The 27626-nt window shown below is 30.4% G+C and overlaps 2 protein-coding genes across 3 annotated transcripts in view; one reads left to right on the forward strand and one right to left on the reverse strand.

Moving 5' to 3' along the window:
- The first annotated feature begins 42 nt into the window (after positions 1-42).
- Positions 43-18974, forward strand: LOC130447066 (rho-associated protein kinase 1). 2 transcript variants are annotated; one of them, XM_056783691.1, is made up of 14 exons: positions 43-370; positions 572-802; positions 2345-2601; positions 2659-3196; positions 3268-3483; positions 4688-5334; positions 6174-6438; positions 6978-7515; positions 8864-9149; positions 9210-9443; positions 9634-9947; positions 10430-10734; positions 11699-11924; positions 16314-18974. In XM_056783691.1, exons 2-14 carry the CDS (start codon positions 622-624, stop codon positions 16402-16404), a joined length of 4098 nt encoding a protein of 1365 aa, XP_056639669.1. In that variant the 5' UTR covers positions 43-370; positions 572-621; the 3' UTR covers positions 16405-18974. The 2 variants fall into 2 exon arrangements, with proteins under 2 accessions (XP_056639669.1, XP_056639671.1); XM_056783693.1 differs by lacking the exon at positions 16314-18974 and adding an exon at positions 14682-14809 and having other exon boundaries at positions 226-370.
- A 453-nt stretch (positions 18975-19427) lies between these two features.
- LOC130447067 (uncharacterized) overlaps positions 19428-27626 on the reverse strand; it is a 54892-nt gene continuing 46693 nt past the window's right edge. Inside the window, exons 10-11 of the mRNA XM_056783694.1 lie at positions 24297-25835; positions 19428-20549 (exon numbers count right to left, since the gene is read on the reverse strand). Coding sequence (XP_056639672.1) covers positions 20545-20549; positions 24297-25835 — 1544 coding nt within the window. The 3' untranslated portion in view covers positions 19428-20544. The remainder of the gene's footprint in view (positions 20550-24296; positions 25836-27626) is intronic.

Genomic DNA, 27626 nt, shown 5'->3' on the forward strand with positions numbered 1-27626 from the left:
TCTAACTTCTAAAAACTATAAATAAAAGTTTTTTTTATTATTAATATTAGATAATATTTATTACTTATGAAGTCGTAATATTTTCCGCTGAGTTTATTATAAGTTTTTTTTAATAAAGTCATATAATATGATTGACATATTCAAAAGAATAGTGATTGCATAGTTGATCGAATCATAAAAATCGCTTGAATCGAATGAAGAAAGGAAAGTGATGTGATGATTAATTTTAAAATGGCTGCTTTCTTTTAAAATAAATATGATTTTTTTTCGGCGATTTATTTAGTTTTATGTTTAGTATAATATAATTAATTAGTGATATTTAGATCGTTTTTAATATTAAACGTATCTTCCAAGAACGTGTAATGTTCAGGTAAGGGAAAATCATTATTATTTCATACAAAGCGATGTTTTTGACAGGTTGATATCTTAAAAATTTAGATATAGCATTAGTTATCAACGAATTTACATATTAAACAATACGCAATAATGAAAAATACAATTATTTAGTTGCCAACGAAATAATTATTTTAATTTGTAGTACAATAATCGCTTAACGCGATTTATTTTGCAGATATTTTACTAGTGTTTAAAAGTAGTTTTACTTAATATATTTATTAAAAAATGGATATTATAAACGATGAGGATCGTAGGAGAAGATTAAGACTTCTCGAGGAACGTATAAAAGAGCCTCGAGGGAAAGGAAATATTGATTCATTACTAGATACAGTACAAGCACTGTATACAGATTGTGATCATCCAGCTATTAAAAAATTGAAGAATGTCGAAGTTTACTTAAATAGGTGTAAGTACCAATTAAATAAATGATTATATTAACAAATTATAACTAACAGTAATACATCTTCCAAGTTTTGAAAGTAAAATAAACAGTTTTATCTTTATTAATAGGTCAGTTACTTTATAAAGTAAATAGTAATAGATTAGAAAATTTATGTATTTGACCATGGGGAATTTATTATCAAGTTTTCAGTAATAATTTGTTTGATTTCCACCAATTTTATTTATAAAAATATAGTATATATTAAAGGAATTGGATAATTATTTATTAATTTCCATTTTTACCCGTTTAAACCCAACTTAAAGTATATAAACAATAAAAACAACTAAATAACCATACAAATTCAGAATCCCATAGCCTTAGGAACCCTAATAACCGAACGTATGGCCTTAGAAGCCTTGATAACTGAATAAACTAGTAATTCAAATGTATTTGACCATGGTATTTTATTATCAAGTGTTCATTGATTTTCATCAGTTTCATTTATAAAAATGTAGTAGATATTGAAAAAATTGGAAAAATATTTATTAATTTCCATTTTTACATGTTGCATTTTTGTTTAAACGTAACTAGAAGTATATAAACAGTAAAAACAACTAACAAACTCTACGAATTTAGAATCCCATAGCCTTAGGAGCCTTGATATTGATAGGAAAAGATGCTGGTTATGTGAACGGCCTGTATCTGTTGAAAATAGATCGAATAACAGTAATGTGATGCTGACAGAATGAATGAATGATTGCTTGCTTAGTTGGAATCAGTAGTGCTACAATAACTGTGGATGCAACAGATCTCCCTTACTAAACATCTTCATTGGATGTAGTTTCTGAGTCATCTTGTTTTTTTTTTTGGTGCGGATGGAAGGAGTACTTTGTGGTTCCTGCGTCGAAGGCAGCAGCTGCTCTTTTAGAGGTTGTTTTTCTTGGGTTGGAGCTGGAATATCAATTGAACTGAACCATATGACTCTCAGGAGTAGGGTTTAAAGGACGACTTTGAGGAATACCAAACATAATTCGACGTGGAAGACTGTCGTTTCATTCATAAGTCTGTGTTTCAGTGGAACCGCTAGGAATTGGTATCCCGGATGAACAGAGTTAATTGAATTATTGCTTCAGCAGGCGTCCACTATCTATTTTCACCATGGCAATCACTTACCACGTCAAATTACCAAATTTCTTTATTATTGAGGTCAAATTGCACTTGGACTCTCTCCCCCACAAACAAGAAACGTTCAGGCATTGTAGTTAATGAATATTTCAAGTCCTTTGGCTTAATGTGCACCAGGATCCTCTCCCCAACTGACAAGGAACGTTCAGGGATTGTAGTTAATGAATATTTTGAGTCCTTTGGCTAAAGGTGCACCAGGATCTCTTAGACCAAATCCGGTCCCCAGTGACTACCGATTTAACAAAAAATTTGCGTGCTTTTAGAAGGTTGTTTTTTTTTTCTAATTAGTCACGTAATTTATTGAGCGATGTCTCAATTGGTTATTGTATCGTAGAATTACGAAAATATGATCTTCCTATTTTGAAAATATATCCGTTTCAGATGATGATTTCGCTAGCGATATTATCAATCTCCGAATGAAAACCGATGATTTCGAACACATAAAAGTGATAGGTAGGGGAGCGTTCGGCAAAGTTCAATTAGTTAGGCAAAAGTACACTAGAAAAGTATACGCGATGAAAAGATTGAGCAAAGCGGATCTGATCAAACGATCGGATTCGGCTTTCTTTTGGGAGGAAAGACACATCATGGCACACGCCAGATCCGAATGGATAGTTCAATTACATTTCGCCTTCCAGGTAAGTTAAGTGAGGTTACGTCCGGACGGATTTTAATAGTTTTGTGGTAATGTGCAGGATACCAAACATCTCTACATGGTAATGGACTACATGCCGGGCGGGGATATAGTTAATCTGATGTCGAATTACGATATACCAGAAACTTGGGCGAAATTTTACACGATGGAAGTCGTGCTAGCTTTGGACGTGATCCATTCGATGGGATTCGTCCATAGGGACGTCAAGCCGGACAATATGCTTTTGGATAAATACGGGCACTTGAAATTGGCGGATTTTGGTACTTGTATGCGAATGGACGACGGGGGTTTGGTTAGATCGAACAACGTAGTCGGTACTCCGGATTATATTTCGCCGGAAGTGTTGCAGAGCCACGGGAAAGGGATTTACGGAAGGGAATGCGATTGGTGGTCGGTGGGAATTTTCGTGTACGAGATGTTGGTAGGGGAAACGCCCTTTTACGCCGACAGCCTTCTGGGTACTTACAACAAGATCATGTACCACGAAAATAATTTGTCGTTTCCGGACGAAGTCGAAATTTCCAACGAAGCCAAGTGTTTTATACAGGGTCTTCTCTGTGATAGAAACAAGCGGTTAGGTAGGTTTGATAATTTGAGGGGTTGGGGGAGGGGTGGTTTTTTATTATTTTTTATTGAAAACAAATCGTAGGGCGAAATAGTGTGGATGAGATAAAGATGCATCCGTTTTTTGTGAACAACGAAAATTGGACTTTTGAAAATTTGAGGGATACGGCGCCGCCGGTGGTTCCCGAATTGACGGGGGATGACGATACCAGTAATTTCGAGGATTACGAAAAGGACGAGACGCCCGAAGAAAATTTTCCTGTGCCTAATAGTTTCGTGGGCAATCATCTACCATTTATAGGTAAAAAAAATCATTTCTCAATATTAATTTACTATTTTACGTTGTATTTTTTTTTACCATTTGGTACAGTCGCAATTATGTTCCAAACGGCATTAACCGTCTTACGTTGTATCTTTTTACCATTTGGTTCATTACAGTCGATAGTGTTTTGGTCTAACTGCAAAGCTTTAAGCCGAAAGTTCTTTTATTGTAAATATGTTTACCACAGTCGGTAGTGTTATGTTCCAAATTGCATTAAATATCGAAAGTTCAATTTTTTACGTATGGATTCATCAAGTTTGAAAATATTTTGTTTCATTAAATACATTAAATTTGAAATTTAGTTGATCACAATCGTATTTTTCTATCATTTGGTTTCTTTACAATCGATATGTATTCCCCAGATATGTTTAAATGTTTTGTATTTATCCTGAACTTATCTTTTGTTGCCAATTGGTTTGTTACGGTCGGTGTTGTTATGTTCCAAATTGTATTTAGTGTCGAAAGTCATATTTTTTTCATATTGGTTCATTTTGTTTGATATAATTATGTTCCAAATTGCATAAAGTGTGAACATTCGTATTTTTTTACCATTTGGTTCATTACATTCGATAGTGTCGTTTCCCAAACTGGACTAAATGTTAAAATTTGTAGCTGGAAGTTATTTTCTGTTGCATTAAATGCCGAAAGTCTAATTTTTGACGTTTTGTTTCATTATATTTAATTATATTTTAAATAAACTCAACAAAATTAGAACTTTGGTTGATGCATTCGATGTTATATTCCAAACTGTATTAAATGCGCCAAGTTGTATTTTGTTGCCATTTGGTTCATTACAATACATAGTATTATGTTCAAAAAAAAGTTTTTAATTGAAAATTATCTTTTATTGCCAATGGTGTATTACAGTCGATACTATCATGTTCCAAACTGCATTAGGTGCCGAAAATTTGGTATTTCACGTATTAGTTCGTTACATTAGATAATATTTCGTCCCAAACAGCTTTACACAAAAAAAAATAGTAATTACATTTGATATTATGTTCCAAATTTCATTATTCACATGAAATTCCACTTTTTGCCGTTTGCACCATTACAGTCGATAGTGTGATTTCCCAAACTGATCTCCTCGCCCATTTCCTGAACTACCTTTCCTTCTAATACTATAAATTGATCAAAATCAATTGTATATACGAATATTGTGCTTAAATTGTTTTTTTTTAAGGTTTTACTTACAATTCAGATTATCAGTTACTATCCTCGTTGGATTCAGTGGATAGTAAACTGAATAACATTCCATCGGATTCTAGTAATCACGTCCACAAATTAGAATTGTTACTAGAACAAGAAAAACTAAACGTAGAAACATTAGAAGCCAAACACCGACAACTATTGATACAATTAGAGACTATAGCTCAAAGGGAAAGCGACATCAGAGAAGAAATGACTAAAAACGAAAAGGATCTGACAATATTGAGGCACAATTACAAGGAATTGCAAAGGAAAGCCGAACACGAAAGCGATTTGAGAAAAAACACCGAAAAATATTTATCAGAATTGAAGAAACGTTACGAAGAAGAACAGAATAAGAGGACGAGGGAAATGAACAATAATCAGCAGCACAACGATAAGATACAGTTGTTGGAGAAGCAGGTGAACGAGATGCAGGAAAAATTGAAGGCGGAAACGGAAAATTGTCAGAAATTGAGGAAACAGGCTAACGAATTGACTATAGTTAAATCGAATTCGGAACATAAGGTGGCTGAGTATCAGACCTTGTTGCAATCGATACAGAGCCAAAGGGATACTCTACAAACTGAAGTAGCGACGTTGCAAGATCAGTTAACTGAAGAAAGGAATTATAGGAGTCAGGTGAGTCAATTAATTATTTTTCTACACTGGTACCGAAGTGTGTTAACAAAAAATTATTTCTAATTACCTTGTATATATATATATATATATATATATATATATATATATTTAGTGTTCAAAACATCCCTGTATAGTACTACTACTAAAATTTTTTTGGGGTGTGAATATTTTCCCTTTAAAAAAAACACATTTTAATAAATTTCCAAAGCTAGGTGATGTTTCTTATCATCGCTTCGACCATGGATGGTTTTTTTTTTCAGAATGTATGGCTCTGCAAAAGTGTCCATTGTGTTTATCTCGTGATTGATGTGAGCTATAAAAAAAATGTGGTTAACAAACTTGTGGAAAATTCGTTTTTCTAGCACGTAGTCGTTAAAATCAATATTTCCGGAGATATTTAATGATAAATATTAATTTAGTTGGATCACAGTCGGAATTATGCTCCAAACGGCATTAACTGTCTTACGTTGTATATTTTTACCATTTGGTTCATTACAGTCGATAGTGTTTTGGTCTAAATGCAAAGCTTTAAGCTGAAAGTTCTTTTATTATAAATATGTTTATTACAGTCGGTGATGTTATGTTCCAAATTGCATTAAATACCGAAAGTACGATTTTTTACGTATGGATTCATCAAGTTTGATAGTATTTTGTTCCAAAATGCATTAAACTTGAAATTTAGTTGGATTACAATTGAAATTATGTACCAAACGGCGTTAACTATCTTTAGATGTATTTTTTTACCATTTGGTTCATTATAGTCGATAGTGTCATATTAATGTTTGATAATATTGTGTTCCAAAATGAAATTTTTCATGGAAATTTCCATTTCTGTCCAGATGTCCGATCAACAGATAGTTCTAGAAAACAAATTACAATCGGTGAACGCCGAAATGGAAAGGGTACGACAAAAAGAAATGAAAATATCAACCGATAACATCCAATTAACTGAGAAAGTATCCAATTTGGAAAAAGAATGCGCCGGACTAGATTTGGAATTGAAGGCGCTCAAAAATAGATATCAGCAAGAAGTTAAAGCACACGAAGAAACCGAAAGAAGTCGAGTTTTGAATAAGGAAGAAGCCAATTTGGAAGTTGTCAAAGGTAACATTCTAATTCCAAAAAAAAAAAAAATAATTTTATCGAAATTCAATTTAGTGCATTTTTTTACAAGCAGAACTCATGGATCGTATTATAAACGGTAAAAATTATTGTATATTTTTATGGAGTTTGTATATTTGTATAATTGTTTTTTTAAATAATCTTAATATGTAAAATTTATTATTTTTCATATTATATGGTTATTTGGTATAAAATTTATTTGTTTTGATGTTTTTTTTTTAATTTTATTTTATTACTAATCTTTTTTATATTTAGTGGAAAAATTTGGTTTTAATAGATTTTTTTATATATTTTCTTTCTAGAACATCGAACTTAATTCCTTCTTTTTTTTAATTTTATCAATTTATTTATATTTATTGAAAAAAATTTATTTTTATTGAATTTTTTGAAATTGTTCTCTAAACCATCGAATTAGATTTTTCAAAATTAGTTTTCGACGGTTATTTTTTTTAGTAATTTTTCTTTTTTCTATTACGTCGCATTAAATTTTTCAAATCCGATTATAAATAAAAAAATTTCAGCTCTACAAACGAAACTAAACGAAGAAAAATGCGCCCGCCAAAAAGCCGATTTGAATTCGCAGGAAAAGGAAAGACAAATCTCGATGTTATCGGTGGATTACAGACAGATCCAACAGAGATTACAGAAATTGGAAGGTGAATACAGACAGGAAGTGGAAAAAGTTAAAGCCGTCAACGGTCAGTTCGAGCAAGAGCAACAGAAGAAGAACATCCTCCAATCGGAAATGAGTCAGCAGACGGCGGAATTCAATAAACTCAAAGCGAAAGAATCTCAATTGTTGGTGGAAATCGGCCAATTGCAGGAGACAAAGAGAACGCTGGAAGAGGAATTGATGAGGGTGAAGAACAATTGGCAGCGGGATCAGTTGCAGATGAAAGAGCTGCAGGAAAATTTGGAAACCGAACAGTATTTTACGACGCTGTACAAAACGCAGACGGTGGAATTGAAAGAGGAAGTGGACGAGAAGAATAGGATCAATAAGGAGTTCGAAGAGGAAAGGGCCTCGTTGAAACATCAGTGTCAGTTGGCTTTGGCGAGGTATTCATTTATTTATTACAATTTTTATTTGAAAATTATCTAGCTTTTCAACTTTTCATTGTATTATAGTATAGTATAGAAAGTTTGTAGCTCAACTATATTTGGCAGGAGGTTTGTTATCACTTTTCGTAACCTCCAAAAACCGTCATATTTTATATTTTTAACATTTTTCTCAGTGTAGATACGGTTTTTGTTTTCCTATTTATCATCAATTTTGACAAAAAAATTTCAGTGTTCACCTTCTTTTCAATCTTTTAATTATGTTATAGTACAGGAAAATTTGTATCGTTACTATATTTGACAGTATCTGGCTTTTTCTATCACTAGAGTCCTTTTTTTTTTCAATAATTAGTTAAAAAATTGTGAAAAAACTTAATATGTATGCTGGATAGTATTTTTGATACTATTCTAATAGATTTTTCTAGTTGGCAAGTTTTAATAGTAGGATTTACATAATTGACGTTTCTAAATTAGTGTCAAATTTATTGATTTTGGATGAATAATGACGATATTGAGTTAAAAATTCCACAATATAAGTCAATAATAAATTCGACAGGGTATTTTTGCTCTCCGTAATCTGTAACAATCAGTATATTTTATATTTTCAACATGTTTTTCAGTGTAATTACATTTTGGCCGAAAGTCCCTCTTTTTGTTGCCATTTGGTCCATTACAGTCCATTGTATCATCTTCCAAACAAAGTTTTTAGTCAAAAATAACTTCTTATTGCCAATTGGTCCATTACAATCGATAGTATTATGTTCCAAACTGCATTAAGTACCCGAAATTGTGTTTTTTGTCATTTCGTTTATTATAGTCCATAGTATTATGCTCCAAACAAAGTTTTCAGTTGAAAATTATCTTTTATTACGAATTGGTTGATTACAGTCGATAATATTACGTTCCAAACTGCATTAACTGATCAAAGTTGTATTTTCTTGTCATTTGGTTCATTTACAATACATAGTATTGCTTCATGCTTCAAGGAAAGTTTCTAGTCGAAAATCATCTTTTATTGTCACTTGGTTTATTACAGTCATTAATGTCATGTTCCAAACTGCATTAACTGTTGAAAGTTGTATTTTTGTTGCCATTTGGTTCATTATAGTCCATTGTTTTTTTAGTTACTCACAAGGAATTAACTTTAGTCAAATAATATATGGATTTTTTACTAATTTTAACAAAAATTTTTATTTTTTACCTTCCCTTTGATATTTTTACTACATTATAGTTCAGTAAAATTTGTATTTCAACTATATTAAAAAGAAACTCGCTGTTAGTTACTTTTTTCATAATTTCGTGAAAAAGAGCACATTAACATAAATTTAAATGAAAATAATCACATTAGAGCTGATTCCGAAGCCCTGGCACGATCGATAGCAGAAGAAACCGTAGCCGATTTGGAAAAAGAAAAAACAATGAAAGAATTGGAATTGAAAGATCTACTAGCTAAACACAGAACGGATATAAACAGCAAAGAAGTGGCGATAAACACGTTCAAAGATAGAGAATTGGAATTGAAAAAGTTAACGGAACAATTACAAAAAGAAAAAGACGAACTAAACAGGCAGTACAAGCAGTTACAAGAAGAATTCAACAGGAAAACTAACAACAACGAGGAATACGAAAAATTGGTAAATTATTTTAATCGAATTTAAATATTTTTCAATTAAAATTTTCCTTAAAAATTCCAGGTGAACAGATTGAACACGGAAAGCCTTTTGAAACAGCAAGCAGTTAATAAGTTACACGAAATATTGAACAGGAAAGACATCAGGGAATCTGCCAAAGGAAAATCCAAAGTTTCCAACGCCGATTTGAGGCGGAAAGAGCGAGACCTGAAGAAACTGCAACAGGAGTTGAGCTTGGAAAAGGAAAAATACAATCAAATGATAGGAAATTATCAGAAGAACATACAAGATTTAAGCGTAAATACCAAATAACTAAATTTCTTCTTTTTTTATTTATTTTTTTTTTAATTTTTTATGCATTTTTCATTCATTTCCATTTTTTCATTTGTTTTATTTTTTATTTTTTCCATTTTTAATTCAGTTTATCAACTTATTTTTATTTTTTTTATTTATTTATTTTTTTAATGGTTTTCTCGATATCCCCCAGGCTCAGCTCAACGAAGAAATATCGGCGAAGCAACGTCTCCAAATGGAATTGGATAGTAAGGACGCCGATTTGGAGCAGCTCCAATTGAAATTGTCTTCGATGAACAGCGAAACGGCGTCGTTGAGTTCGGCGGATAACGACGGTGAGGAAATCGATGCTGTATTCGAGGGGTGGTTGTCGATACCCTCCAAACAGAATATCAGGAGGCACGGTTGGAAGAAACAGTACGTCGTGGTCTCCAGTAGGAAAATTATTTTCTACAATTCTGATAATGATAAACAGAATTCTGATCCGGTTATCGTTTTGGATTTGAGGTGAAAGAATTTTTTTTTTTTTTTTGTTTTTTGTGTTGTCTCTTTTATTTTATTATTATTTTATGTTTTCGTTGATTTTTTTTGTATTGTTGTCCGTTTTCCTATGTTGCTTTATACTATTTCCTCGTCATTCTTTGCCCCCTTTTTTTGTTATTTATTTGTTTATACTAATTTTCACTGTTTTCTCCCTTTTCCTATTCATTATTTGCCCCCTTTTTTGTTATTATTTTCTTTTTATCAATTTTCTCTCATATCCTGGTCTTTCTTTTCCCCCTTCTTATTTTATTGATAGATTTTTACAATTTTCTATTAATTCTTGTTCTTTTTCGCCCCCCTTTTAGTTTTTGTTACTTTTTGTGTTTTTTACTATTTCTTGGCGTTTCTTTGCCTTTTTACTGCCCCTTGACAATTTATATCGTCAATATTCATATGCCCTTTGAAAATCAATAAATTAAATTCCCATTTCTACGATTTGATTCCAGTAAAGTATTCCACGTGCGTTCTGTAACCCAAGGGGATGTGATCCGAGCCGATTCCAAAGATATACCGAGGATATTTCAACTTTTGTACGCGGGCGAGGGCGAGGCGCGAAAAACCGACGCCGAACAGGCGACGCTAGCTTTAGACGTCAGTCAATCTATGAGGAATTTCGATGACAAACCCGGCGTCATCTTACACAAGGGGCACGAATTTTTAAATATATCTTATCACATGCCTACTACGTGTGAAGTATGTCCGAAACCGATGTGGAATATGTTTAGGCCGCCGCCGGCCCTGGAATGTAGAAGTGAGTATTATATATGTTTCAGCTTATTAAATTTAAAAATAATTCGAAAATTTGTACAAAAAAAATGTTTGATTAAAAATATTTATAATTTTACTGAAATTGTATATATGAAAAAATTAATGGAGAATACCTTGTATATTTTTTGTTTTAACAAAAATAACCAATGGTTCAAGGTCACTTATCGTTTTTGATTATTACAATTATGTTCTAAATTGCATTAAGTGCGCAAAGTTGTATTTTGTTGTCGTTTGGTTCATTACAGTACATAGTCTCATGTTCCAAAAATTATCTTTTATTGCCGATTAGTTTATTATTATGCTCCAAACTGCATGCAAGTACCGGAAATTGTGTTTCGTTGCCATTTGGTTCATTATAGACCATAGTATAATCATCCAAATGAAGTTTCTTGTCAAAAAAGGCCTCTTACTGCCAATTGCTTTGGCAACAGTCGATAGTATTATGTTCCAAACTACATTAAGTACCCAAAAATGTGATTTTTTGTTATATGGTTCATTACGGTCCATAGTATCATCCTCCATACAAAGTTTCTAGTGAAAAATGACTTCTTACTGCCAATTGGTTTGTTACAATCGATAGTATTATGTTCCAAACTGCATTAAGTATCCGAAATTATGTTTTGTTGCCATTTGGTTCATTATAGACAATAGTATCATGCTCCAAACGAAGTTTTCAATCGAAAATCATATTTTATTGCGAATTGGTTCATTACAGTCGATAGTATTATGTTCCAAATAATTTAAAATGTCAAAAATTTCATTTTTTTTTTCCTATCGATTCATTATGTTTCAAAATATCACGTTACAAACTACTTCATATGAAAAATTTTGTTGACTACTTACGTTATCATGTTCCAATCTGCATTAAGTGCACAAAATTGTATTTTATTGCCATTTGGTTCATTACTGTCGATAATTAAAAATTACTATCGTTTTTGTCGTTTCAGGATGTAGGATAAAGGTTCACAAGGACCATTTAGAAAAGAAGGAGGATTCGGTACCTCCTTGTAAACTCCATTACGATCCCTCATATGCCAAAGAATTACTATTACTCGCTTGTTCGCACGACGAACAAAGACAGTGGGTATCGAGATTAAGTAGGAAAATACAAAAATACGGTTTCAAAGCCAACAATTCCAACGCCATAGATTCTTCGACGAAAATATCGCCTAGGTGAGTGAACCTAATACCAAATTAACTCCCCTTCCTCTATTTTTTTTTTAAATCGACTACAAAGTGATTTAAAATTTTATTATGGGGTATTATGACCTATGAAATATGTATTTGGGATTTTTCTATGAAAAACTGTGAATCACAAAATATTATTTAGCAAAAAAATCAATTTTTTCAAAAAGTTTGTTGAACAATATATTTGATGTAATATTTTATTATTACAATCATGTTCCAAACGACATTAACTGTCTCAAGTTGTATTTTTTTACCAGTTGGTTCATTACAGGCGATAGTGTAACTTCCAAAACACGATTAATTGCAAAATATTATTTAATAAAATATTTTTTTATACTTAATAATTTGTTTTTAAAAATTTATTTTGACGAAAATAATCAAAAGTTGAACTGAATTGAATTAAATTTAAATTAATATTTTATTGTCCTTTCAATTATCACAATTATGTTCCAAACTACAGTAATCACTAAAAGGAGTATTTATTGCCATTTGGTTCATTACAATAGATAATATTATACCTCTACAGGATTATTGCAAAATATTTGGGACAAAATCTACTTTTTTATGAAACTTATTTAAAAAAATACTCCATATCTAGAAAATTGTGTGAATAATTCTTCTTCTTTCGTATTTAGAGGTAAATATATCCATAAAAATGATTCGATTTCACTACATCTAAAAATTAAGGATATTTTTAAATTTGGTTTGTTTCTTATTGGTTAAGGATGAAAAATTGAAAACTTCATTGTCGTTTGGTTTATGGTCCAAACTGGAAAATTGTATTTTTTCACCTTTTGGTTAATTACAGCAGAAAATTTCTTTCTCCAAATAGGATTAACCGCAGTATTCAGTTATAGTCGAGGATTTATTACAGTAGTTATGTTCCAAATAGCATTAAATGCCGAAAATTTGATTTTCCAAGTATCCTTTCATTAGTTTGTGTTCCTAACTGCAAATAAACCCAAAATTAAATTAATCGCATTTGATGTTATGCTCCAAACTGCATAAAGTGTCTAAAGTTTCACTGGTTTGGTTCATTACAGTCGATACTGTTATGCTCCAAACAAAGTTTTTTGTCTAAAGTTATCTTTTGTTGCTTATCGGTTTTATTATGTTCCAAATGACTTTAAATACCCAAAATGTGATTTTTCAAGTTTCATTTCATTATATTGAGTTCCAAACTGCAATTAACCCAAAACTAAATTAATTACATTCGATATTATGTTCCAAATTGCATTAACTGTTTCAAGTTGTGTTTTTTTTTCCCTTTTGGTTCATTATGTTTGATAATATTTTGTTCCAAAATGTATAAAACTGGAAATTTTGTTGATTACATTCGATGTTATATTCCTAACTGCTTAAATCGCACGCAAAGTTGTATTTTTTTACCATTTGGTTCATAACAGTCGATAATCTCACTCTCCAAACTGCATATTATATTTCAAAGTGCATTAGGTGTCTAAAATTCAGTATTATGTTCTAAAAACTGCATTAATAACCAACAATTGTATTTTTTTGGTTTTTTAAATTTTATTTCCATTATTACCAGTTTCTGATACACAACTGGATTCGTCTCATTTTTTCCATATCTCGTATAGCAAAATACGCAAGAAGCAGGATATTTACTCATATTTTAGAATGATTCAATAGTATTTTTCAAATTATTTATTAGAAATTGATAAATAACACATATAATAACACATATTTTTTTGTTTCTGCCCCCTACTGCTATTTTTATTTTCATTCTATGACTAATTTCTTCCTTTTTAATATAAAATAAAAATATTTTTCTTTTATACTTACCAATTATTACTTTTTTTTGTAAGTTACCTGTATATATTTATTTGTATTATATTTTTCTTTTTTATTATTATTATTATTATTATTGTTATCAATAAACTATAAATATTCTGTAATTCTTCCTTTTTTGTTTCGCTTCCTTTTATTTCTTTTTTTTTTCTATTATTTCTCTATTATTTTATTGGTGCTAAATCAAAATACCACCCTATATGCAATTGAACAATAAACAGTATGTTTCAATTTTGCTTTAAAATAATCAATAATTGAACATATTCAAATTAATATTTTATTGATCATTACAATCATGTTCCAAACTGCATTAATGGCGTATAGTTGTATTTACTGTTTGGTTCATTACAGTAGATAGTGTTACATCCCAAACAAAATAATTACAAAATTTTACTTTATTGCCGGTTTTTTGAAAAACACCTTGACTGAAATTCTCAAATGATATTAATGTTTTTTTAATTACGCGATCATTTATTATTTTTTTATGAAAAATGAAACACAGTTCAATTGATAATTCGTTGTTTATTTGGTTTATGTTCCAAACTACATTAAATGCCTTAAGATGTATTTTTTACCATTTGGGTCATTACAGTAGATAGTGTTACTTACCAAATAATAATAACTCACAGTTTTCTTGTAATTTTTCAAAATTAACATGATTTTTTTATAATTTCGTATTTTTTCCATATTTCTCCAAATTCCCCGCAATTTCACAATATTTTTCTAATTAATTTGCAATTTTCCTGATTTTCCCAATAATAGATAGATAATAAATAGGAAAATTGACAGAATCGAGAAGAAGAATCAATAAAATTGAAAGTTGCATGTGGGGAACTGTAAATAAATTTTGTTGAAATGAAATTTTCTCGTAGATATCTACCGGTAGTTTTTTGGTGGCGGTTTAAAATATAGAAATTTTTTTTCTATTTTTAGTGTATACAGGACTTATTCCATTTTAATCAGGGATGACTACTGAGATGACTGGACTGACTGTCCGCGCTGCCTGATGTTATTGCATGGCTTGTTTCGGGAATTTTCAATAAATTTCAGATATTAATTAACGAGATTTTGTTTTTTTTTTTTTATTATTTTATTTAAAATTATTTTCTTGCGTTTTATTCACACGATAGATCGAATATGTATTTTAAGTACCTAGTAGTTGATATTTTTTTTTAATTGAAATTTTTGGTAAGTTTTTGTTGGTATTAAATGTGATTCTAATGCTATTTTAACATAAATTAATGTTTCAAAAATGGTTATGCGGATTTTTAATATATTTTTCTGTTTTATGATTATGAAAAAATTTTGGTTCCGGTTCGATTTCCCGTGATTTTTGTGTTTCTAGAATTTCTGTAACATTTTAAAATTTTTCATATTTTTTTGCAAGCAGTCTTATTCTGATTTTCATGTGAGTTTGGTCATTTTTTCCAAATTTTCATGATTTATCGTAATTTTCATTATCTTGCCCACAATTTTTATATTTATCAACAATTTTCATATTTTTGTCAAAATTGTCATGAGTTTCTTGTAATTTTTATGGGTTTCTAATAATTTTCTTATAATTTTTCCGAGTTTATAAAAGTTTTTTATGATTTTTCTGTGATTTTTACAATTTTGTCAAAACTTTTATATTTTTCTCGTAATTTTCATGATCTTACGCTGATAATTTTATCAAAATTTTCATACTTTACTCATAAATTTTCTAATTTTTAATAAATCTTTCAAAATTTTCTCGTAATTTTTATATTTTTCTGTACATTTCCCATTTTTTCTATATTTTTCAAAATATTTATATAACTTTCATCATCTTTCTGTCATTTTCACAACATTTCTTCAATTTACTTGTAATTTTCAAAATTTTCCTATTTTTAATATTTTTTTTTTCAAATTCCTCATAATTTTTCTGTCATGTTCACAATATCACTTCAATTTGCTTGAAATTTTCAAAATTTTAATTTTTTTAATGAATTTTTCATTCTTTTTTCACATTTCTCTTAATCGTCCTGTAATGGTTTCGTAATTTATTTGAAATTTCCATTATTTTTCGAAAATACCCACTAATTTTTTCAATTGCAACTCGGTTTTCTAACTTATTTCTGATTTTCATGATTTTTAAAACATTTTTTTTTTCAATTTTTCTATAATTTCTCCATATATTTCATAATTCTTCAAAATGACTACAATTCCTCTATAATTTTCTTGAACTTCTCATAATTTTTCCAAAATTTTCATGATTTTTCATTTGTCGGTTCATTATATCTGATAATATTGTGTTCCAAACTGCAATAAACCGAAAATTAAATTAGTTACATTTGATATTATGTTCCAAACTGCATAAAGTGTCTTAAGTTTCACTCTATTACCGTTTGGTTCATTACATTCGTAAATAATATGCAAACCGCATTAATAACCGAAACTAGTAATTTTTTACCATTTGGTTCATAACAGTCAATACCTGACAAATTCACATAACCATATATGTACATAAAGGCGTAATAAATATATTAAATCGAACTAATATCATCTACTAATAACCTTTTATTTTTTTTTTGTTTTTATTAACAGGGAATCAACTCGCTCTAACATGAAGCCATATATGAACACCCAACAACGATCGGCAACCCTCCCCGCTAATTCCTCGATGAACAGTAAATGACACTCCAGATTCATCTAAACTCAATCATTGTGTCATTATTTAATCTTCTATTTTCGCGCAGTCTGTCATTAAACATCCCCGAAGGGTATTTTATCGAATTTTTTATAACAACGCAACGAGGATGATTGTTGAAGACTGCGTCGTATCTTTAACATCGAATAAACGCTTTATTCCATCACTAATTTAGCTGATACAATCTGTGATTTTTATTTTCCTTCAAACGAGTTTGTATCAAGAAAAACGCATATTGTTGGTTACTTGGATAGTTTATTACCATAAGGCCTGCTGGAAGATCAGATAACAGAAATTTGATCCAGTTTGATTTTTTTTTTTTTTTAATTCGAAACCTCACATTCTGATCCTATAATTTTCATTTGTATGTATTTTTGAATGGTAGTTAGGTTCAAATTCAAAAATAGGGTTTAATCGTTGAAAATGAAGCACAGCACGATCAATATTATGATTTGTCATTGTTATAATGTTCCAAATTGCATTAAACTGACAATTTGATTTTTACTTCCGTTGTTATGTTCCAAACTGCATTAAATTAAAAATTCAATTTTTACTTCTGTTATTATAATCCAAATTACATTAATTGTCGAAATTTGCCATTTGGTCCATTACAGTAGATAGTGTTTCATCTCAGATACGTTTTATTGAAAAAAGTCTTAGTGGGATTTTCAAAAAAAAATCTGATATTTTCATAAATAAATTTTTTTTCCTATGACTTTTTTTTAATATAATTATGTCGTCATTTATTATTGGAAAATTGAACATAATCAATTAATATTTTGTTTTTGTTTGGTTTATGGTCCAAACGGCATTAACTATCTTAAGTTGTATCTTTTCACCATTTGGTTCATTACAGTAGAGAGTGTTACGTCCTAAACAAGTTTGATTGCGGAAAATCATATTTTTTTTTGGTTGGTTTTTCACAGAAAAAACTGATATTTTCATAGATAAAATTTTATTTCCTACTATTTTTATTTATTATCTGGAATTGTCGAAATTCTCGTTGCCCTGTCGTTTGATTTATGGTCCAAACGGCATTAGCTGTCTTGAGTGTCTTTTCGCCATTTGGTTCATTACATTAGATAAAATTTCATTTCTATGATTATCACACTACATAGTATCATGTTCCAAACTGCATTAACTGTTCAAAGTTGTCTTTTTCTGCCATTTGGTTCATTATATTTAGTATTGTAGTATTTAGTTGGAAGTTGTATTTTTTTGTTATTTGGTTCATAATAATAATAATAATAATAATAATTGATAAAATTTTTATCATTACTACAAAAGTGTGTGTGCTTTTTATCTATTTGAAAAGCTCATTTTTTCGGTGCTGATTGCAAAATATTGTCTGTACTTAGGTTTTGTTTTTTTAAACGTTGAATTGCTCAAAACTTTTTTCGACTCAAAATTTGGACCAGTAATTTTACAAATGTATCTAGTCAAAAATAGTTTTTAAAAATATTTAAAAATCAATAGTAAATTAGTTTTATTTTAATTGCTATTTTTGACAAATTGAGTATATTTTTTTTTACTCAAATTTCTCTAGAAAAAATATTTTATTTTATTGAATTTATTTTTATTCTTACAAAGATAACCCTTTATTTTATCACGAATTTTGTATTTTTTTATTTGTTTTTTTTTGCTTATTTTTTTTTTAAATAAAAACTAGAAGAAAAAAAAATAACTCGAACACTGCAAACTTAACCCATAATGATTCATTTGAATACAAATATAAATTTTTTTAACGTGAATCTGGTAGACCACATATTATTTCTTACATCCCTGTATATATATTTTTTCGCCCTCTTTTGATTCCTTATATCCATTTCCAGATCTTTCTCGAACATACGCGATTTTCCTGGAAATTCTTTATATTTACTAATTTCACTTTAGGGGGTTTAAAAAACCAACCCCGACATAACTGCCCTTTAGGGTGGTCGTTGAAAGTAAAAATTTTTAGCGACGCCTTCTAAAAAGTTTTTTTTTATTAAAAAATAGAATTTTTTTCAATTAAAAGTTAGGGGGGGCTGTACATCTGGGTTTTCGGTTGTCTACTTCGAGACGAGCTTATCCTACAGGATATACGAATAGGAAAATATAAAATAAATTTTTACAGGGCGTCACAAAAAAATTAATTTCCAACGACCCTCCTACTGCCCTTTATGTTCTCGAAAAAATTTTCTTTTTATCGTTTTTTGCAATGTAAAAAAATAATATAAAACCTATTTCCACATTCCTTATTTATGTATATTTTTGTACATATTTTTTTTAACAACTAATCTTTATAATTACAAAAAAACGATAATTATGCGGAGGGGTTTTCGTCGAAAAAAATTAATTTTTCCCTTGATCTAAAATATTTGATCAATAACGTGGCGTTTTGTTATCGGAAAGGGTGGTTGGGGTGAAGCAGTTGTGCCTTATTATTTCCTTGGCCGATTATATTAATTATTTCGAGTGATGACGGTGATGTATAGTAGAAATTAAGGTTATGTCTTATGTATACAAATTGTAAACCAAAATGGACAATTGTAAAAGTAAATTGTTCTTATTTATTATTTATAGTTTTTTTATTTACCCTAAAACCGATCGAACGAACATTAATGAGGTAAATATGATAAAATCGCCATTTTTTAATATCAAAGAGACACTAAATTTCATTTTTGGTCAAAAAAATAATATTTTGAACGATTTTTTAATCATTTTTCGACTCATTTAAAATAAAAATAAGTTTCTGGCACAATTAAATATCCAAAAACCACAAATTTCTATGTATTTTTCAAAAAAAAAAACATTAAGGATTTTCAGTAAGAAATCTATTCCGAAAGTGTGAGTTTTTACTAATTAATGATAATAATATAAAAATTATTCAATTTTTTACTTGCGTTATTTTTCCTCATAGAAAAAATGATTGGGAAAAGAAATAAAACAAAATCATTTTTATCAATATATATGTATATATATATATATTTTTTTTAATATATACTTTGTAACAATAATAAACACAATTTTATATCCATACAAACTTCTATGCTTAATGTACAATTAGACTATTTATACTCGAAATAAAAACAATCATAAATATATTAATCATAGGTAACAAAAAAATGCGATGTGATAATATCAGTGTTATCAATGCATTTAGAAAAAAAATCAAGTTCCAAAGAATTTGTAAACTTTTTTTCTTCAATATCGTAACACCTTATATACAAGTTTTTCTGCTTTCACTGAAAACATTTGACTCCCCAAAATAGGAACATAATTACAAAATTTTCATATTCAGGAAGAATGCGATAAAACTCTCAATATTTTTTCAAGAAAAACAAACTTTTCCAATGGAGCTTTATAAATATTTTTCAATTAAAAATTAGATCAGTCATATTTTTTTATACAATATTAGGCCATTAAATGTTATCGAAACAAAAGCGTCTTAGATTCCGATTAATTGAAAACAGCTGCTGGAATGTTGGTTTTTGTAAGAAACTACGAGGTTTTTAAAGTAAAAACAAATCGAAATATCAAATTCCACATTATACCATATCCAAGTTAAAATGTAACCATATAAAAATATATTTTATTCACGATGTTTTAGAGGGGACTAGAACGTTACATTGCTATGTTAAGTTAGAAACAAAATCTCAGTTTAATCACATAAAACACAATTTTATATACAAACACACTTTTATATTATCAACAGTATTTCACAAACTGATTGACATAAACACATCTGTCTACGTTGTCAAATTATATCAACGACTTTATAGGTGCGTTCGGCAATAAGAGTAACACAAGTACGTTTAGCGGTTAAACTTGTTCAACTTAACATAGCTCGCAAACACAATTAGCGAAATAAAACCTCTATTTCGGCGATATTTATCGATGAAATTCGAGGTTTAATTATATCGGTATCGAGTGTGGTTATAAACTTAGATGATGATACTAACGAACACTCTTAGCACACAGATTTATACCTAACGAATTCGTTTTGTGTAATTCGACCTTTTTACGTCATAATATCAATGTTTTACGAGTGTATATCAAATAATAGGTAAATACGTCACAAATATTTTTCATTTTACATCACATTGATAAGTATATATGAATGATGATTGCCTCCACCAATGAATTTTATACTGAAAAAAACAAATGAAATTTAGGATGACTATAAATTTTATGTTGATTTAGTCAAACAGTTTTTTTTTAAAAAAACTTCCAAATTGTTTTGAATGACATTGTATATATTATCGGGTTAAGTGAGTTTAGGTTATCGAGATTTGATATACGGGGGATTTAATGGAAAATTCAAAAAAAAAAAGGAATTTTATTTGATATGTTGATGTTGATGATTTTTAGAGGTTATGTTTTCAATATGTGAATATACATTCCTAAAATTCGATTAATAATCGATATATAGCTTTTAAAAATATCGATTCAGAAAAATAAATTAATTTCCACAATTCAAAACTTGATTTTTACAAATTTTTCCAAAAATAGAACTTTCAAGACATCGAAACATCTCGTAGAATCGATTCAAAATCGATATAAAGCCGTTGGCAAGTTCGACAATCGATCTAAAAGAATTTTTTAATGTAATTTGAAAAGTCATCGAATCACCTCGATTAATCGATTAATAATCGATATAAGGTTTTAGCAACATCTACAATGGATTTAGAAGAAAAAATTTACTACATAACCTCAAAAAATAATTTTCAGAGAATCTAGTTTTAATTTTTTTTTCCAATTTTTTAATGTTTGTACTTTCAAAAGTCATAGAAATTATTTGTTCCAATCGATTAATAATCGAAATGGAGCTGTTTGGGTTCAATAATCGATTCGGAGGGAAAGATTTACTTTATAACCTTCAAATTTGATAATTTTTTTTTTCGAAAAATAATTGAAATTCGGAATACGAAAAATCGATTAATGATCGAAATAGAGCTGGTCGATAATCGATTTAGAGGGAAGGATTTGTATCTAGGGAAATAATTGGAATACAAAAATCGATTTTTCAGCGTTTGTAGTTTCATTTTTGGAATGTTTAGAATTTCAAAAGTTATCGAAATATCTCGAAAAATCGATTAATAATCGATTCCAAGAAAAAAATTGTCATAATCAATAAGGAAAAAAAAAACTCTACGATACGATTAATCGATTAATATAAGAAATTGTAATCATCTCGATTAAAAATCGAGAGGGAGCTTCCCGAACATCACATTTATATCATTTTTATAAGTTTTTTGATTCGCATTTCGATGGAATTCAAAAAAATTCATAAAAATAAATAATAATTCGGAATTTCCTAACGACGTGTGTAAAATTACCGGCAAAAAAAAATATTTAAATGGGGATTAATATCGACAATGTCAAGGTGATATTTTGAAGTGCAGGTCGAATATTCCACGCATTAATTTTGCAAAAGTTTTTGGTATTTATTAAAAACGAGTTTCAAATCAAAAAAATATTGGGAATTTATTTGAAAAAAACTGTTGACTCTGAAATCATGCTCGGTTAACCTAATGCGTCATCATATACCGAGAAAACCACAAAATAAATCTACAAACAAAAATTACCGAGAAATATATACATATACAGATTGTACTGATCGTTATATTTAAAACAAGATGATAAATAAAGCAGAACGTAAATAAAATGGCAGTGACACATGCGAGGGATCGTCAAAATCATTGTTTATTTCAAAAAAAGTTTTTTCGAAAAATTTCAAATCATCTCCCGATTTAAATCAAATTCGGCAACATCGCCTATAGTTATATACTCGAGTGAATTGTTACAAATGAAAATAAAATGAATCTAAACGTGACGTTTATATAAAAATTAAATAATATTATTTAAATTTAGTAACACCCCCGTAGTATTAGTTTCTATTAATCTTATTCAACATTTCGATACGTTATATTTCGTAAACGAAACCTCCGTATTTAATGTTTATCTATGACGGCTGTCAATATTCCTACGCGCTGAATTTACATACAGAGATAAAAATATTTTTACGGTCCTTGTATAAATTTCGCTCTTTGATCATTTAATTTGTTTATTTTATCCTTCAGGATAAATATATATTCAATATCGAGTGAAAAAAATAGATATTTCAATCGAAAATTAAACGTTTTATTTGAATTCTCATTAATTCCAAATATTCTAACCTCAATTAAACATCTCGTTCATTATCGATAGTATAAGTTACCGCGTTGCCAAGTTAAATGTAAATATTAATTACGTCCGATAATAATTATTACAAAAAAATAACCGAAATAAAAATGAATTTTTTTGATATGTCGACAACCTATTAAACGAAACGTTATACCCTCAAGGTCACCTTGTATCAATTATTAATTGAATTTAAATTAGTAGTTTACTTACGAGGGAACATGAATAAGATTTAACTTCAAAGAAACTTCCCGGTTGTTATTATCGATAAAAGTTACGTCGTTGCCAAGTTAAATGTAAATATCAATTACGTCTGCTAACTTTTTAATTAAAAACGATGAAACATCCTCAAGGTCGCCATAAATAAACGACGAATTTGAATCAAACATGGTAGTAAGTAGTTTACTTACGAGGGAAGTCGAATAATAAGATTTGATTTGAAGTATTAATGAAAAAAATCTTTTTAGTAGTCAGTATCGTTGATGTGACGACGGTACACCGAGAAAAATATTTTAAAATAATCAATTTTTTTTGAAAATCCCCCTCGAAGATCTCGTTAAAAGCTATAGGACGTTCTCTAAACTACTTAACAACACATATAAAGTTATATACTTTTCTAAGCTGATATTATCTACTATCTATATACACATTATACAGGATGATATATAAATAAGTTCGAGATTTGTAGATAAAACCTACATACATACAGAGGTTTCTAAAAATATCAGTCTCATTTTCAAATATCTTCAAAACGTAAACAAGATATTGTACAAAATTTTAATTTTGAAATTTATTCAAAAAAAAAAAAACTTTGAATTAATTAATAATTTCGAGATATCGATTGTTTTGGGTCAATTATAAAAACAGATATATACGAGGGATTGTCGAATCGATTTCTAATCGAAATAATTTTTTCGGGACAATTAAAACGAAACATATATACGAGGGATTGTTAAATTGATCGCAAATTAAGATATTTATTAGGGATTACTGTAATAATTGATACCGGGGTTTGTCAAATTGATTGCTAATTGAAATAATTTTTTCGAAACAACTACATACGGGGGTTTTTCGAATTGATCGATATTTGGAATACTAATTTTTTTGGATCAATTTTAGATATAAATATATATACGAGGGATAGTCGAATAATTCAAACTTAATTTATAGATTTTTTTGGGAAAAATTATAATAATAGATATATTCGAGAATGGTGGCTAAAGGAAAAAAAAAAAAAAAAATTTTGAACAGCTGCACGGAAATTTTGACACATAAAACCGTTTGGTACGTCAAAAAGTTTTTCGACCCCGGTAAACTGTAACGTAATTTAAATTTTCAGTGATTGCAACGTTGTCAAATCTAAAATTTTCTCCCCAAATCTCGTGATACGAAAACAAATAGTTCGATACGACAAAAAGAAAAAGTTTTTCGACCCCCCGGTAAACTGTAACGTAATTTCAACATCGGCGATCGTATTTCAAAAAATGCCTCTTCAAAACGCGATTTTTTCAAAAAGAAAAAAAAAGCAACGGCGTTGCCAAATCGACATTTTTTCCCGAAATCTTGTTTGAACGCAGGAAGATATTTTCGAATGAATACAAAAACAAAAATTACGCAAAAATCTCCGCTAATCAAACGTCTACTAGAGTAAAAGTAAAAGAAAAAAAAAAAAAAGAAAGAAAAATAGAAAAAAAATCATCGATAATTGTTATTACCTTGATCGAAACAACTCGGATTAATCAAACTGATGAGTTCGTTTTCGGTTAAGGCGGTAAACCCCTGCGGTATCATCCCATCGACAGTTTTATTTTTGTCGTTTTGCGTATTCGGCACCATCTCCTTAACCATCGGCGATCCGTAAGACCGCGCGACGAAATCATCCGCCGGCGCCGTCGCGCCGCCGCCGCCTATACCGTGCAACTGTTGCTGCGTTTCCAATAGATCGACGGCGGCGTTCAACAACACCACCTTTTCGGCTTCCGTCGTCAACGACGCCAAATTAACCGGCGCCGTCACCACCGCAGCCGCCGTCGTCAATAACGGTCGTTGCGCCGATCGACACAAATTTTCCCGCCGTCGCGTATTGGCGCACATCAAATTTGGCGATATCTGCGTGCTCAAAATCGCTTCCGGCGTCGTCGTCGTCGTCGTCAAATTCGGATTATCCGGCAATTCGTTTCGGCCCAAAATCGACGTCGTAGTCGTCGTCGTCGTCATCATCATCGGATTTAACATAACGTCTCCGGCGGGGATGATCGCTTCCGGTACCAGGACGTCTTTGGGCGAAGTCGGACTCAAATGCGATTCCACCGTCGAATTAACCAGGGCGTCCAATTTTTCGGTGTTGATAGGCGTCGGTACGATTCGTTCCAAACTATTCGACACCGTCGTTATAGTAGAAGACGCCGTCGTGTCGTTTCGTTCCGGTATATGTACCGGTACTTCGGCGCTTTCCGATTTAGCTACGATATTGACAACTTCGTTTTGACTTCTACACGACATGAACGGTCGATTCGTCGCCGGAAACATCGGTTCCCTTCCGTTTATTATTCGACTCAGGTCGTTTTTCATCAAAAGTCCCGTCGGGTTAGTTAGAGGTATCATCGACGGTTTAGCTTCGATCTTGTTTAAATAATTTTCGACGCTTTGCGCGCTCTGATTCGGCAGCGGTTCCGTGGGGTGTTCCATGATGCCGAAACGTTGGAGGGCCGCTATCGAAGGCGCCGTCGTATTAACTAAATCCGCTACGGTGGCTATCGGTAATTTCATCCTTAAATCCATTACGGCGCTAGTTTGTTCGTTCAATATCGACGTCGAAGGAGTCGAAGAAGAACTGTCTTCGTTTCCACCTCGAACTATATCGATGGCGGTATCTTCGTTACCGACGCTGATGTTCGAATTATCGTTCATGTGACTCATCATGCTGTTTTCGTTCAACATGGAAATGTTGGAATCTCCTTGGTGGGCGTCCAAAGAACTTTCCGATAAATGTCTGTATCTATCTTGGTCTATTAGAGAACATTGACTCGATTCGTCGACGTATTCTTGTTTTAATGGACACATTGGTGGCGAATGACTATCGTTAATCGATTGTAGTAGATTCATCGATGGACGTCTGGTGGATACGGGAACTAAGCTTGTATCCGGAGGCGGCATCATGTCTTGATCTTGTTCCCTTTTGCTGATGGACGCGTTCGATTGCCAAAAATTACTTTTGAAAAACGGCGGAGGCGGAGGTAAAGCATCGACCATCACTGCAAAGTGAAAATAATCGTTAGCTACACACATACGCGGCTATTCGATTCCTAATCTACTAGCTGCCGGCTCAGCCACTGTAAAAAAACGGAGGGCTGGTCAATCAAGCTGATTCGATTATTTGCAATTATTTTATAGATTTTCATTATTAAAACAATTTAAAAAAATTTTCCGCCCAAGCTTGATAGACCTGACCCGCAATATTGACGCCTCAATCAACACCCTCCGAACCATCAAAACCGTAGTCGCATTCTCGCCTCTATCACCTAACTATACTCCATTAAATTGAATTTTTTCTAACGATAAAAAACAATTTAATAGACATTATTTGAAAAAAAAAAAAAGAAATTTTTTTTAGGTTAACAGGATTTTTGTATAAATATGAATAAAGAAAAAGCGTACGGGCTATAATCGAATATAACAAAAAACGTCTCTACTATAATATATATACATATATATATATATATATATATATATATATATATATATATATATATATATATATATATATATATATATATATATAATATATATATATATATATATCACCGTACGATTGTCAAAAGCAACCAACCATTTACAATTTTACGTATTGTTTCTCGATAGTTTACAATATTTAAATAACATGCAGGGTTCATAATATTTCATAATATGTCCCGTTCTATCATCAGTCAAATTACCTTGTTCTGTATATGTGGAATTAAGATACAAACGTAAGAGGCAAGAAAAGAAAATTCACAATTAATTGTCTGATATCAGATATTTACGTTCTATATTTATAGCTATGTATGTCCTGTGTAGTACCAAAATAAAAAAATCCGCATGTAAAAAATGTTCGTTTATTGCAACATGTCAGAGAACTGTGAGAATGTGACCCGAAAAAGTAGTAAATGTGGTGTATAGTTGAACAATTACTTACTCGTTCTATAAAATGATACTGCATTAACCATTAATTGTACAATCGATCTGGAGATGTTTCAAAGTCCACAAGATCTATCTGATCTCTTCGATTAAAGTCGTCAGAAATCAATAAATTTACGACAATCCCTGTTTTAGGAAAGCTTTTCTATCAGACATGTCTTACACAGGTTAAGAAATATTGGTACCACATATTTATTTCTCAAGAACAATTTTGTCTCGACTTGTAGCAATATACTTCTGTTGGAATCATTTGTACTGCTGGACCTGAGATTTGTTTTCTTTTTATTATTAAAACTTTTCGCTTACCAACATTCATAATATATTTATTTATGTGATGGTATTGTTTATTTGTTAGGCGCCTTCCCTGAGATTTATCTGAATTATAGTCTTCCAACAATTTGATCACACTTTGTATTTTTTCACTTGTCCATTTTATCATTTGCACTGTACCCTCTATAATAGGTTATTACCTCTAAGGTAAATTGTTCTTCATCCACAATAACTAGTAAGTTTTGCGTAAAGACCGGTTCAATTTCGGACATTGTTATAAATGGATATAGCCTCACAAATCACAATATGGCACCAGTTTCTTATACACTAAAAATGTTACTTTAGATATGAAAACAACGGAATCTACTATTTAAAACGTATATAAAACACTTATTGAAAATCACAAGAACATTTGTTTGTTTACATCCAATCAGCGAACAGTTCACAATTTGACGATCTGATGTTGATAGATTATAAATTATCGAGAAATAAACGTAAAATTGTTAATGGTTGGTTGCAGTTCACAATTATTCGTCAGTATAAACTAACGATGTTCACAATCATACGGTGACGTATACATCATTTGTTTAATTAACTGA

This window comes from Diorhabda sublineata, chromosome 7 (genome assembly GCF_026230105.1).
Source record: "Diorhabda sublineata isolate icDioSubl1.1 chromosome 7, icDioSubl1.1, whole genome shotgun sequence".
NCBI classification, from domain to species: domain Eukaryota; kingdom Metazoa; phylum Arthropoda; class Insecta; order Coleoptera; family Chrysomelidae; genus Diorhabda; species Diorhabda sublineata.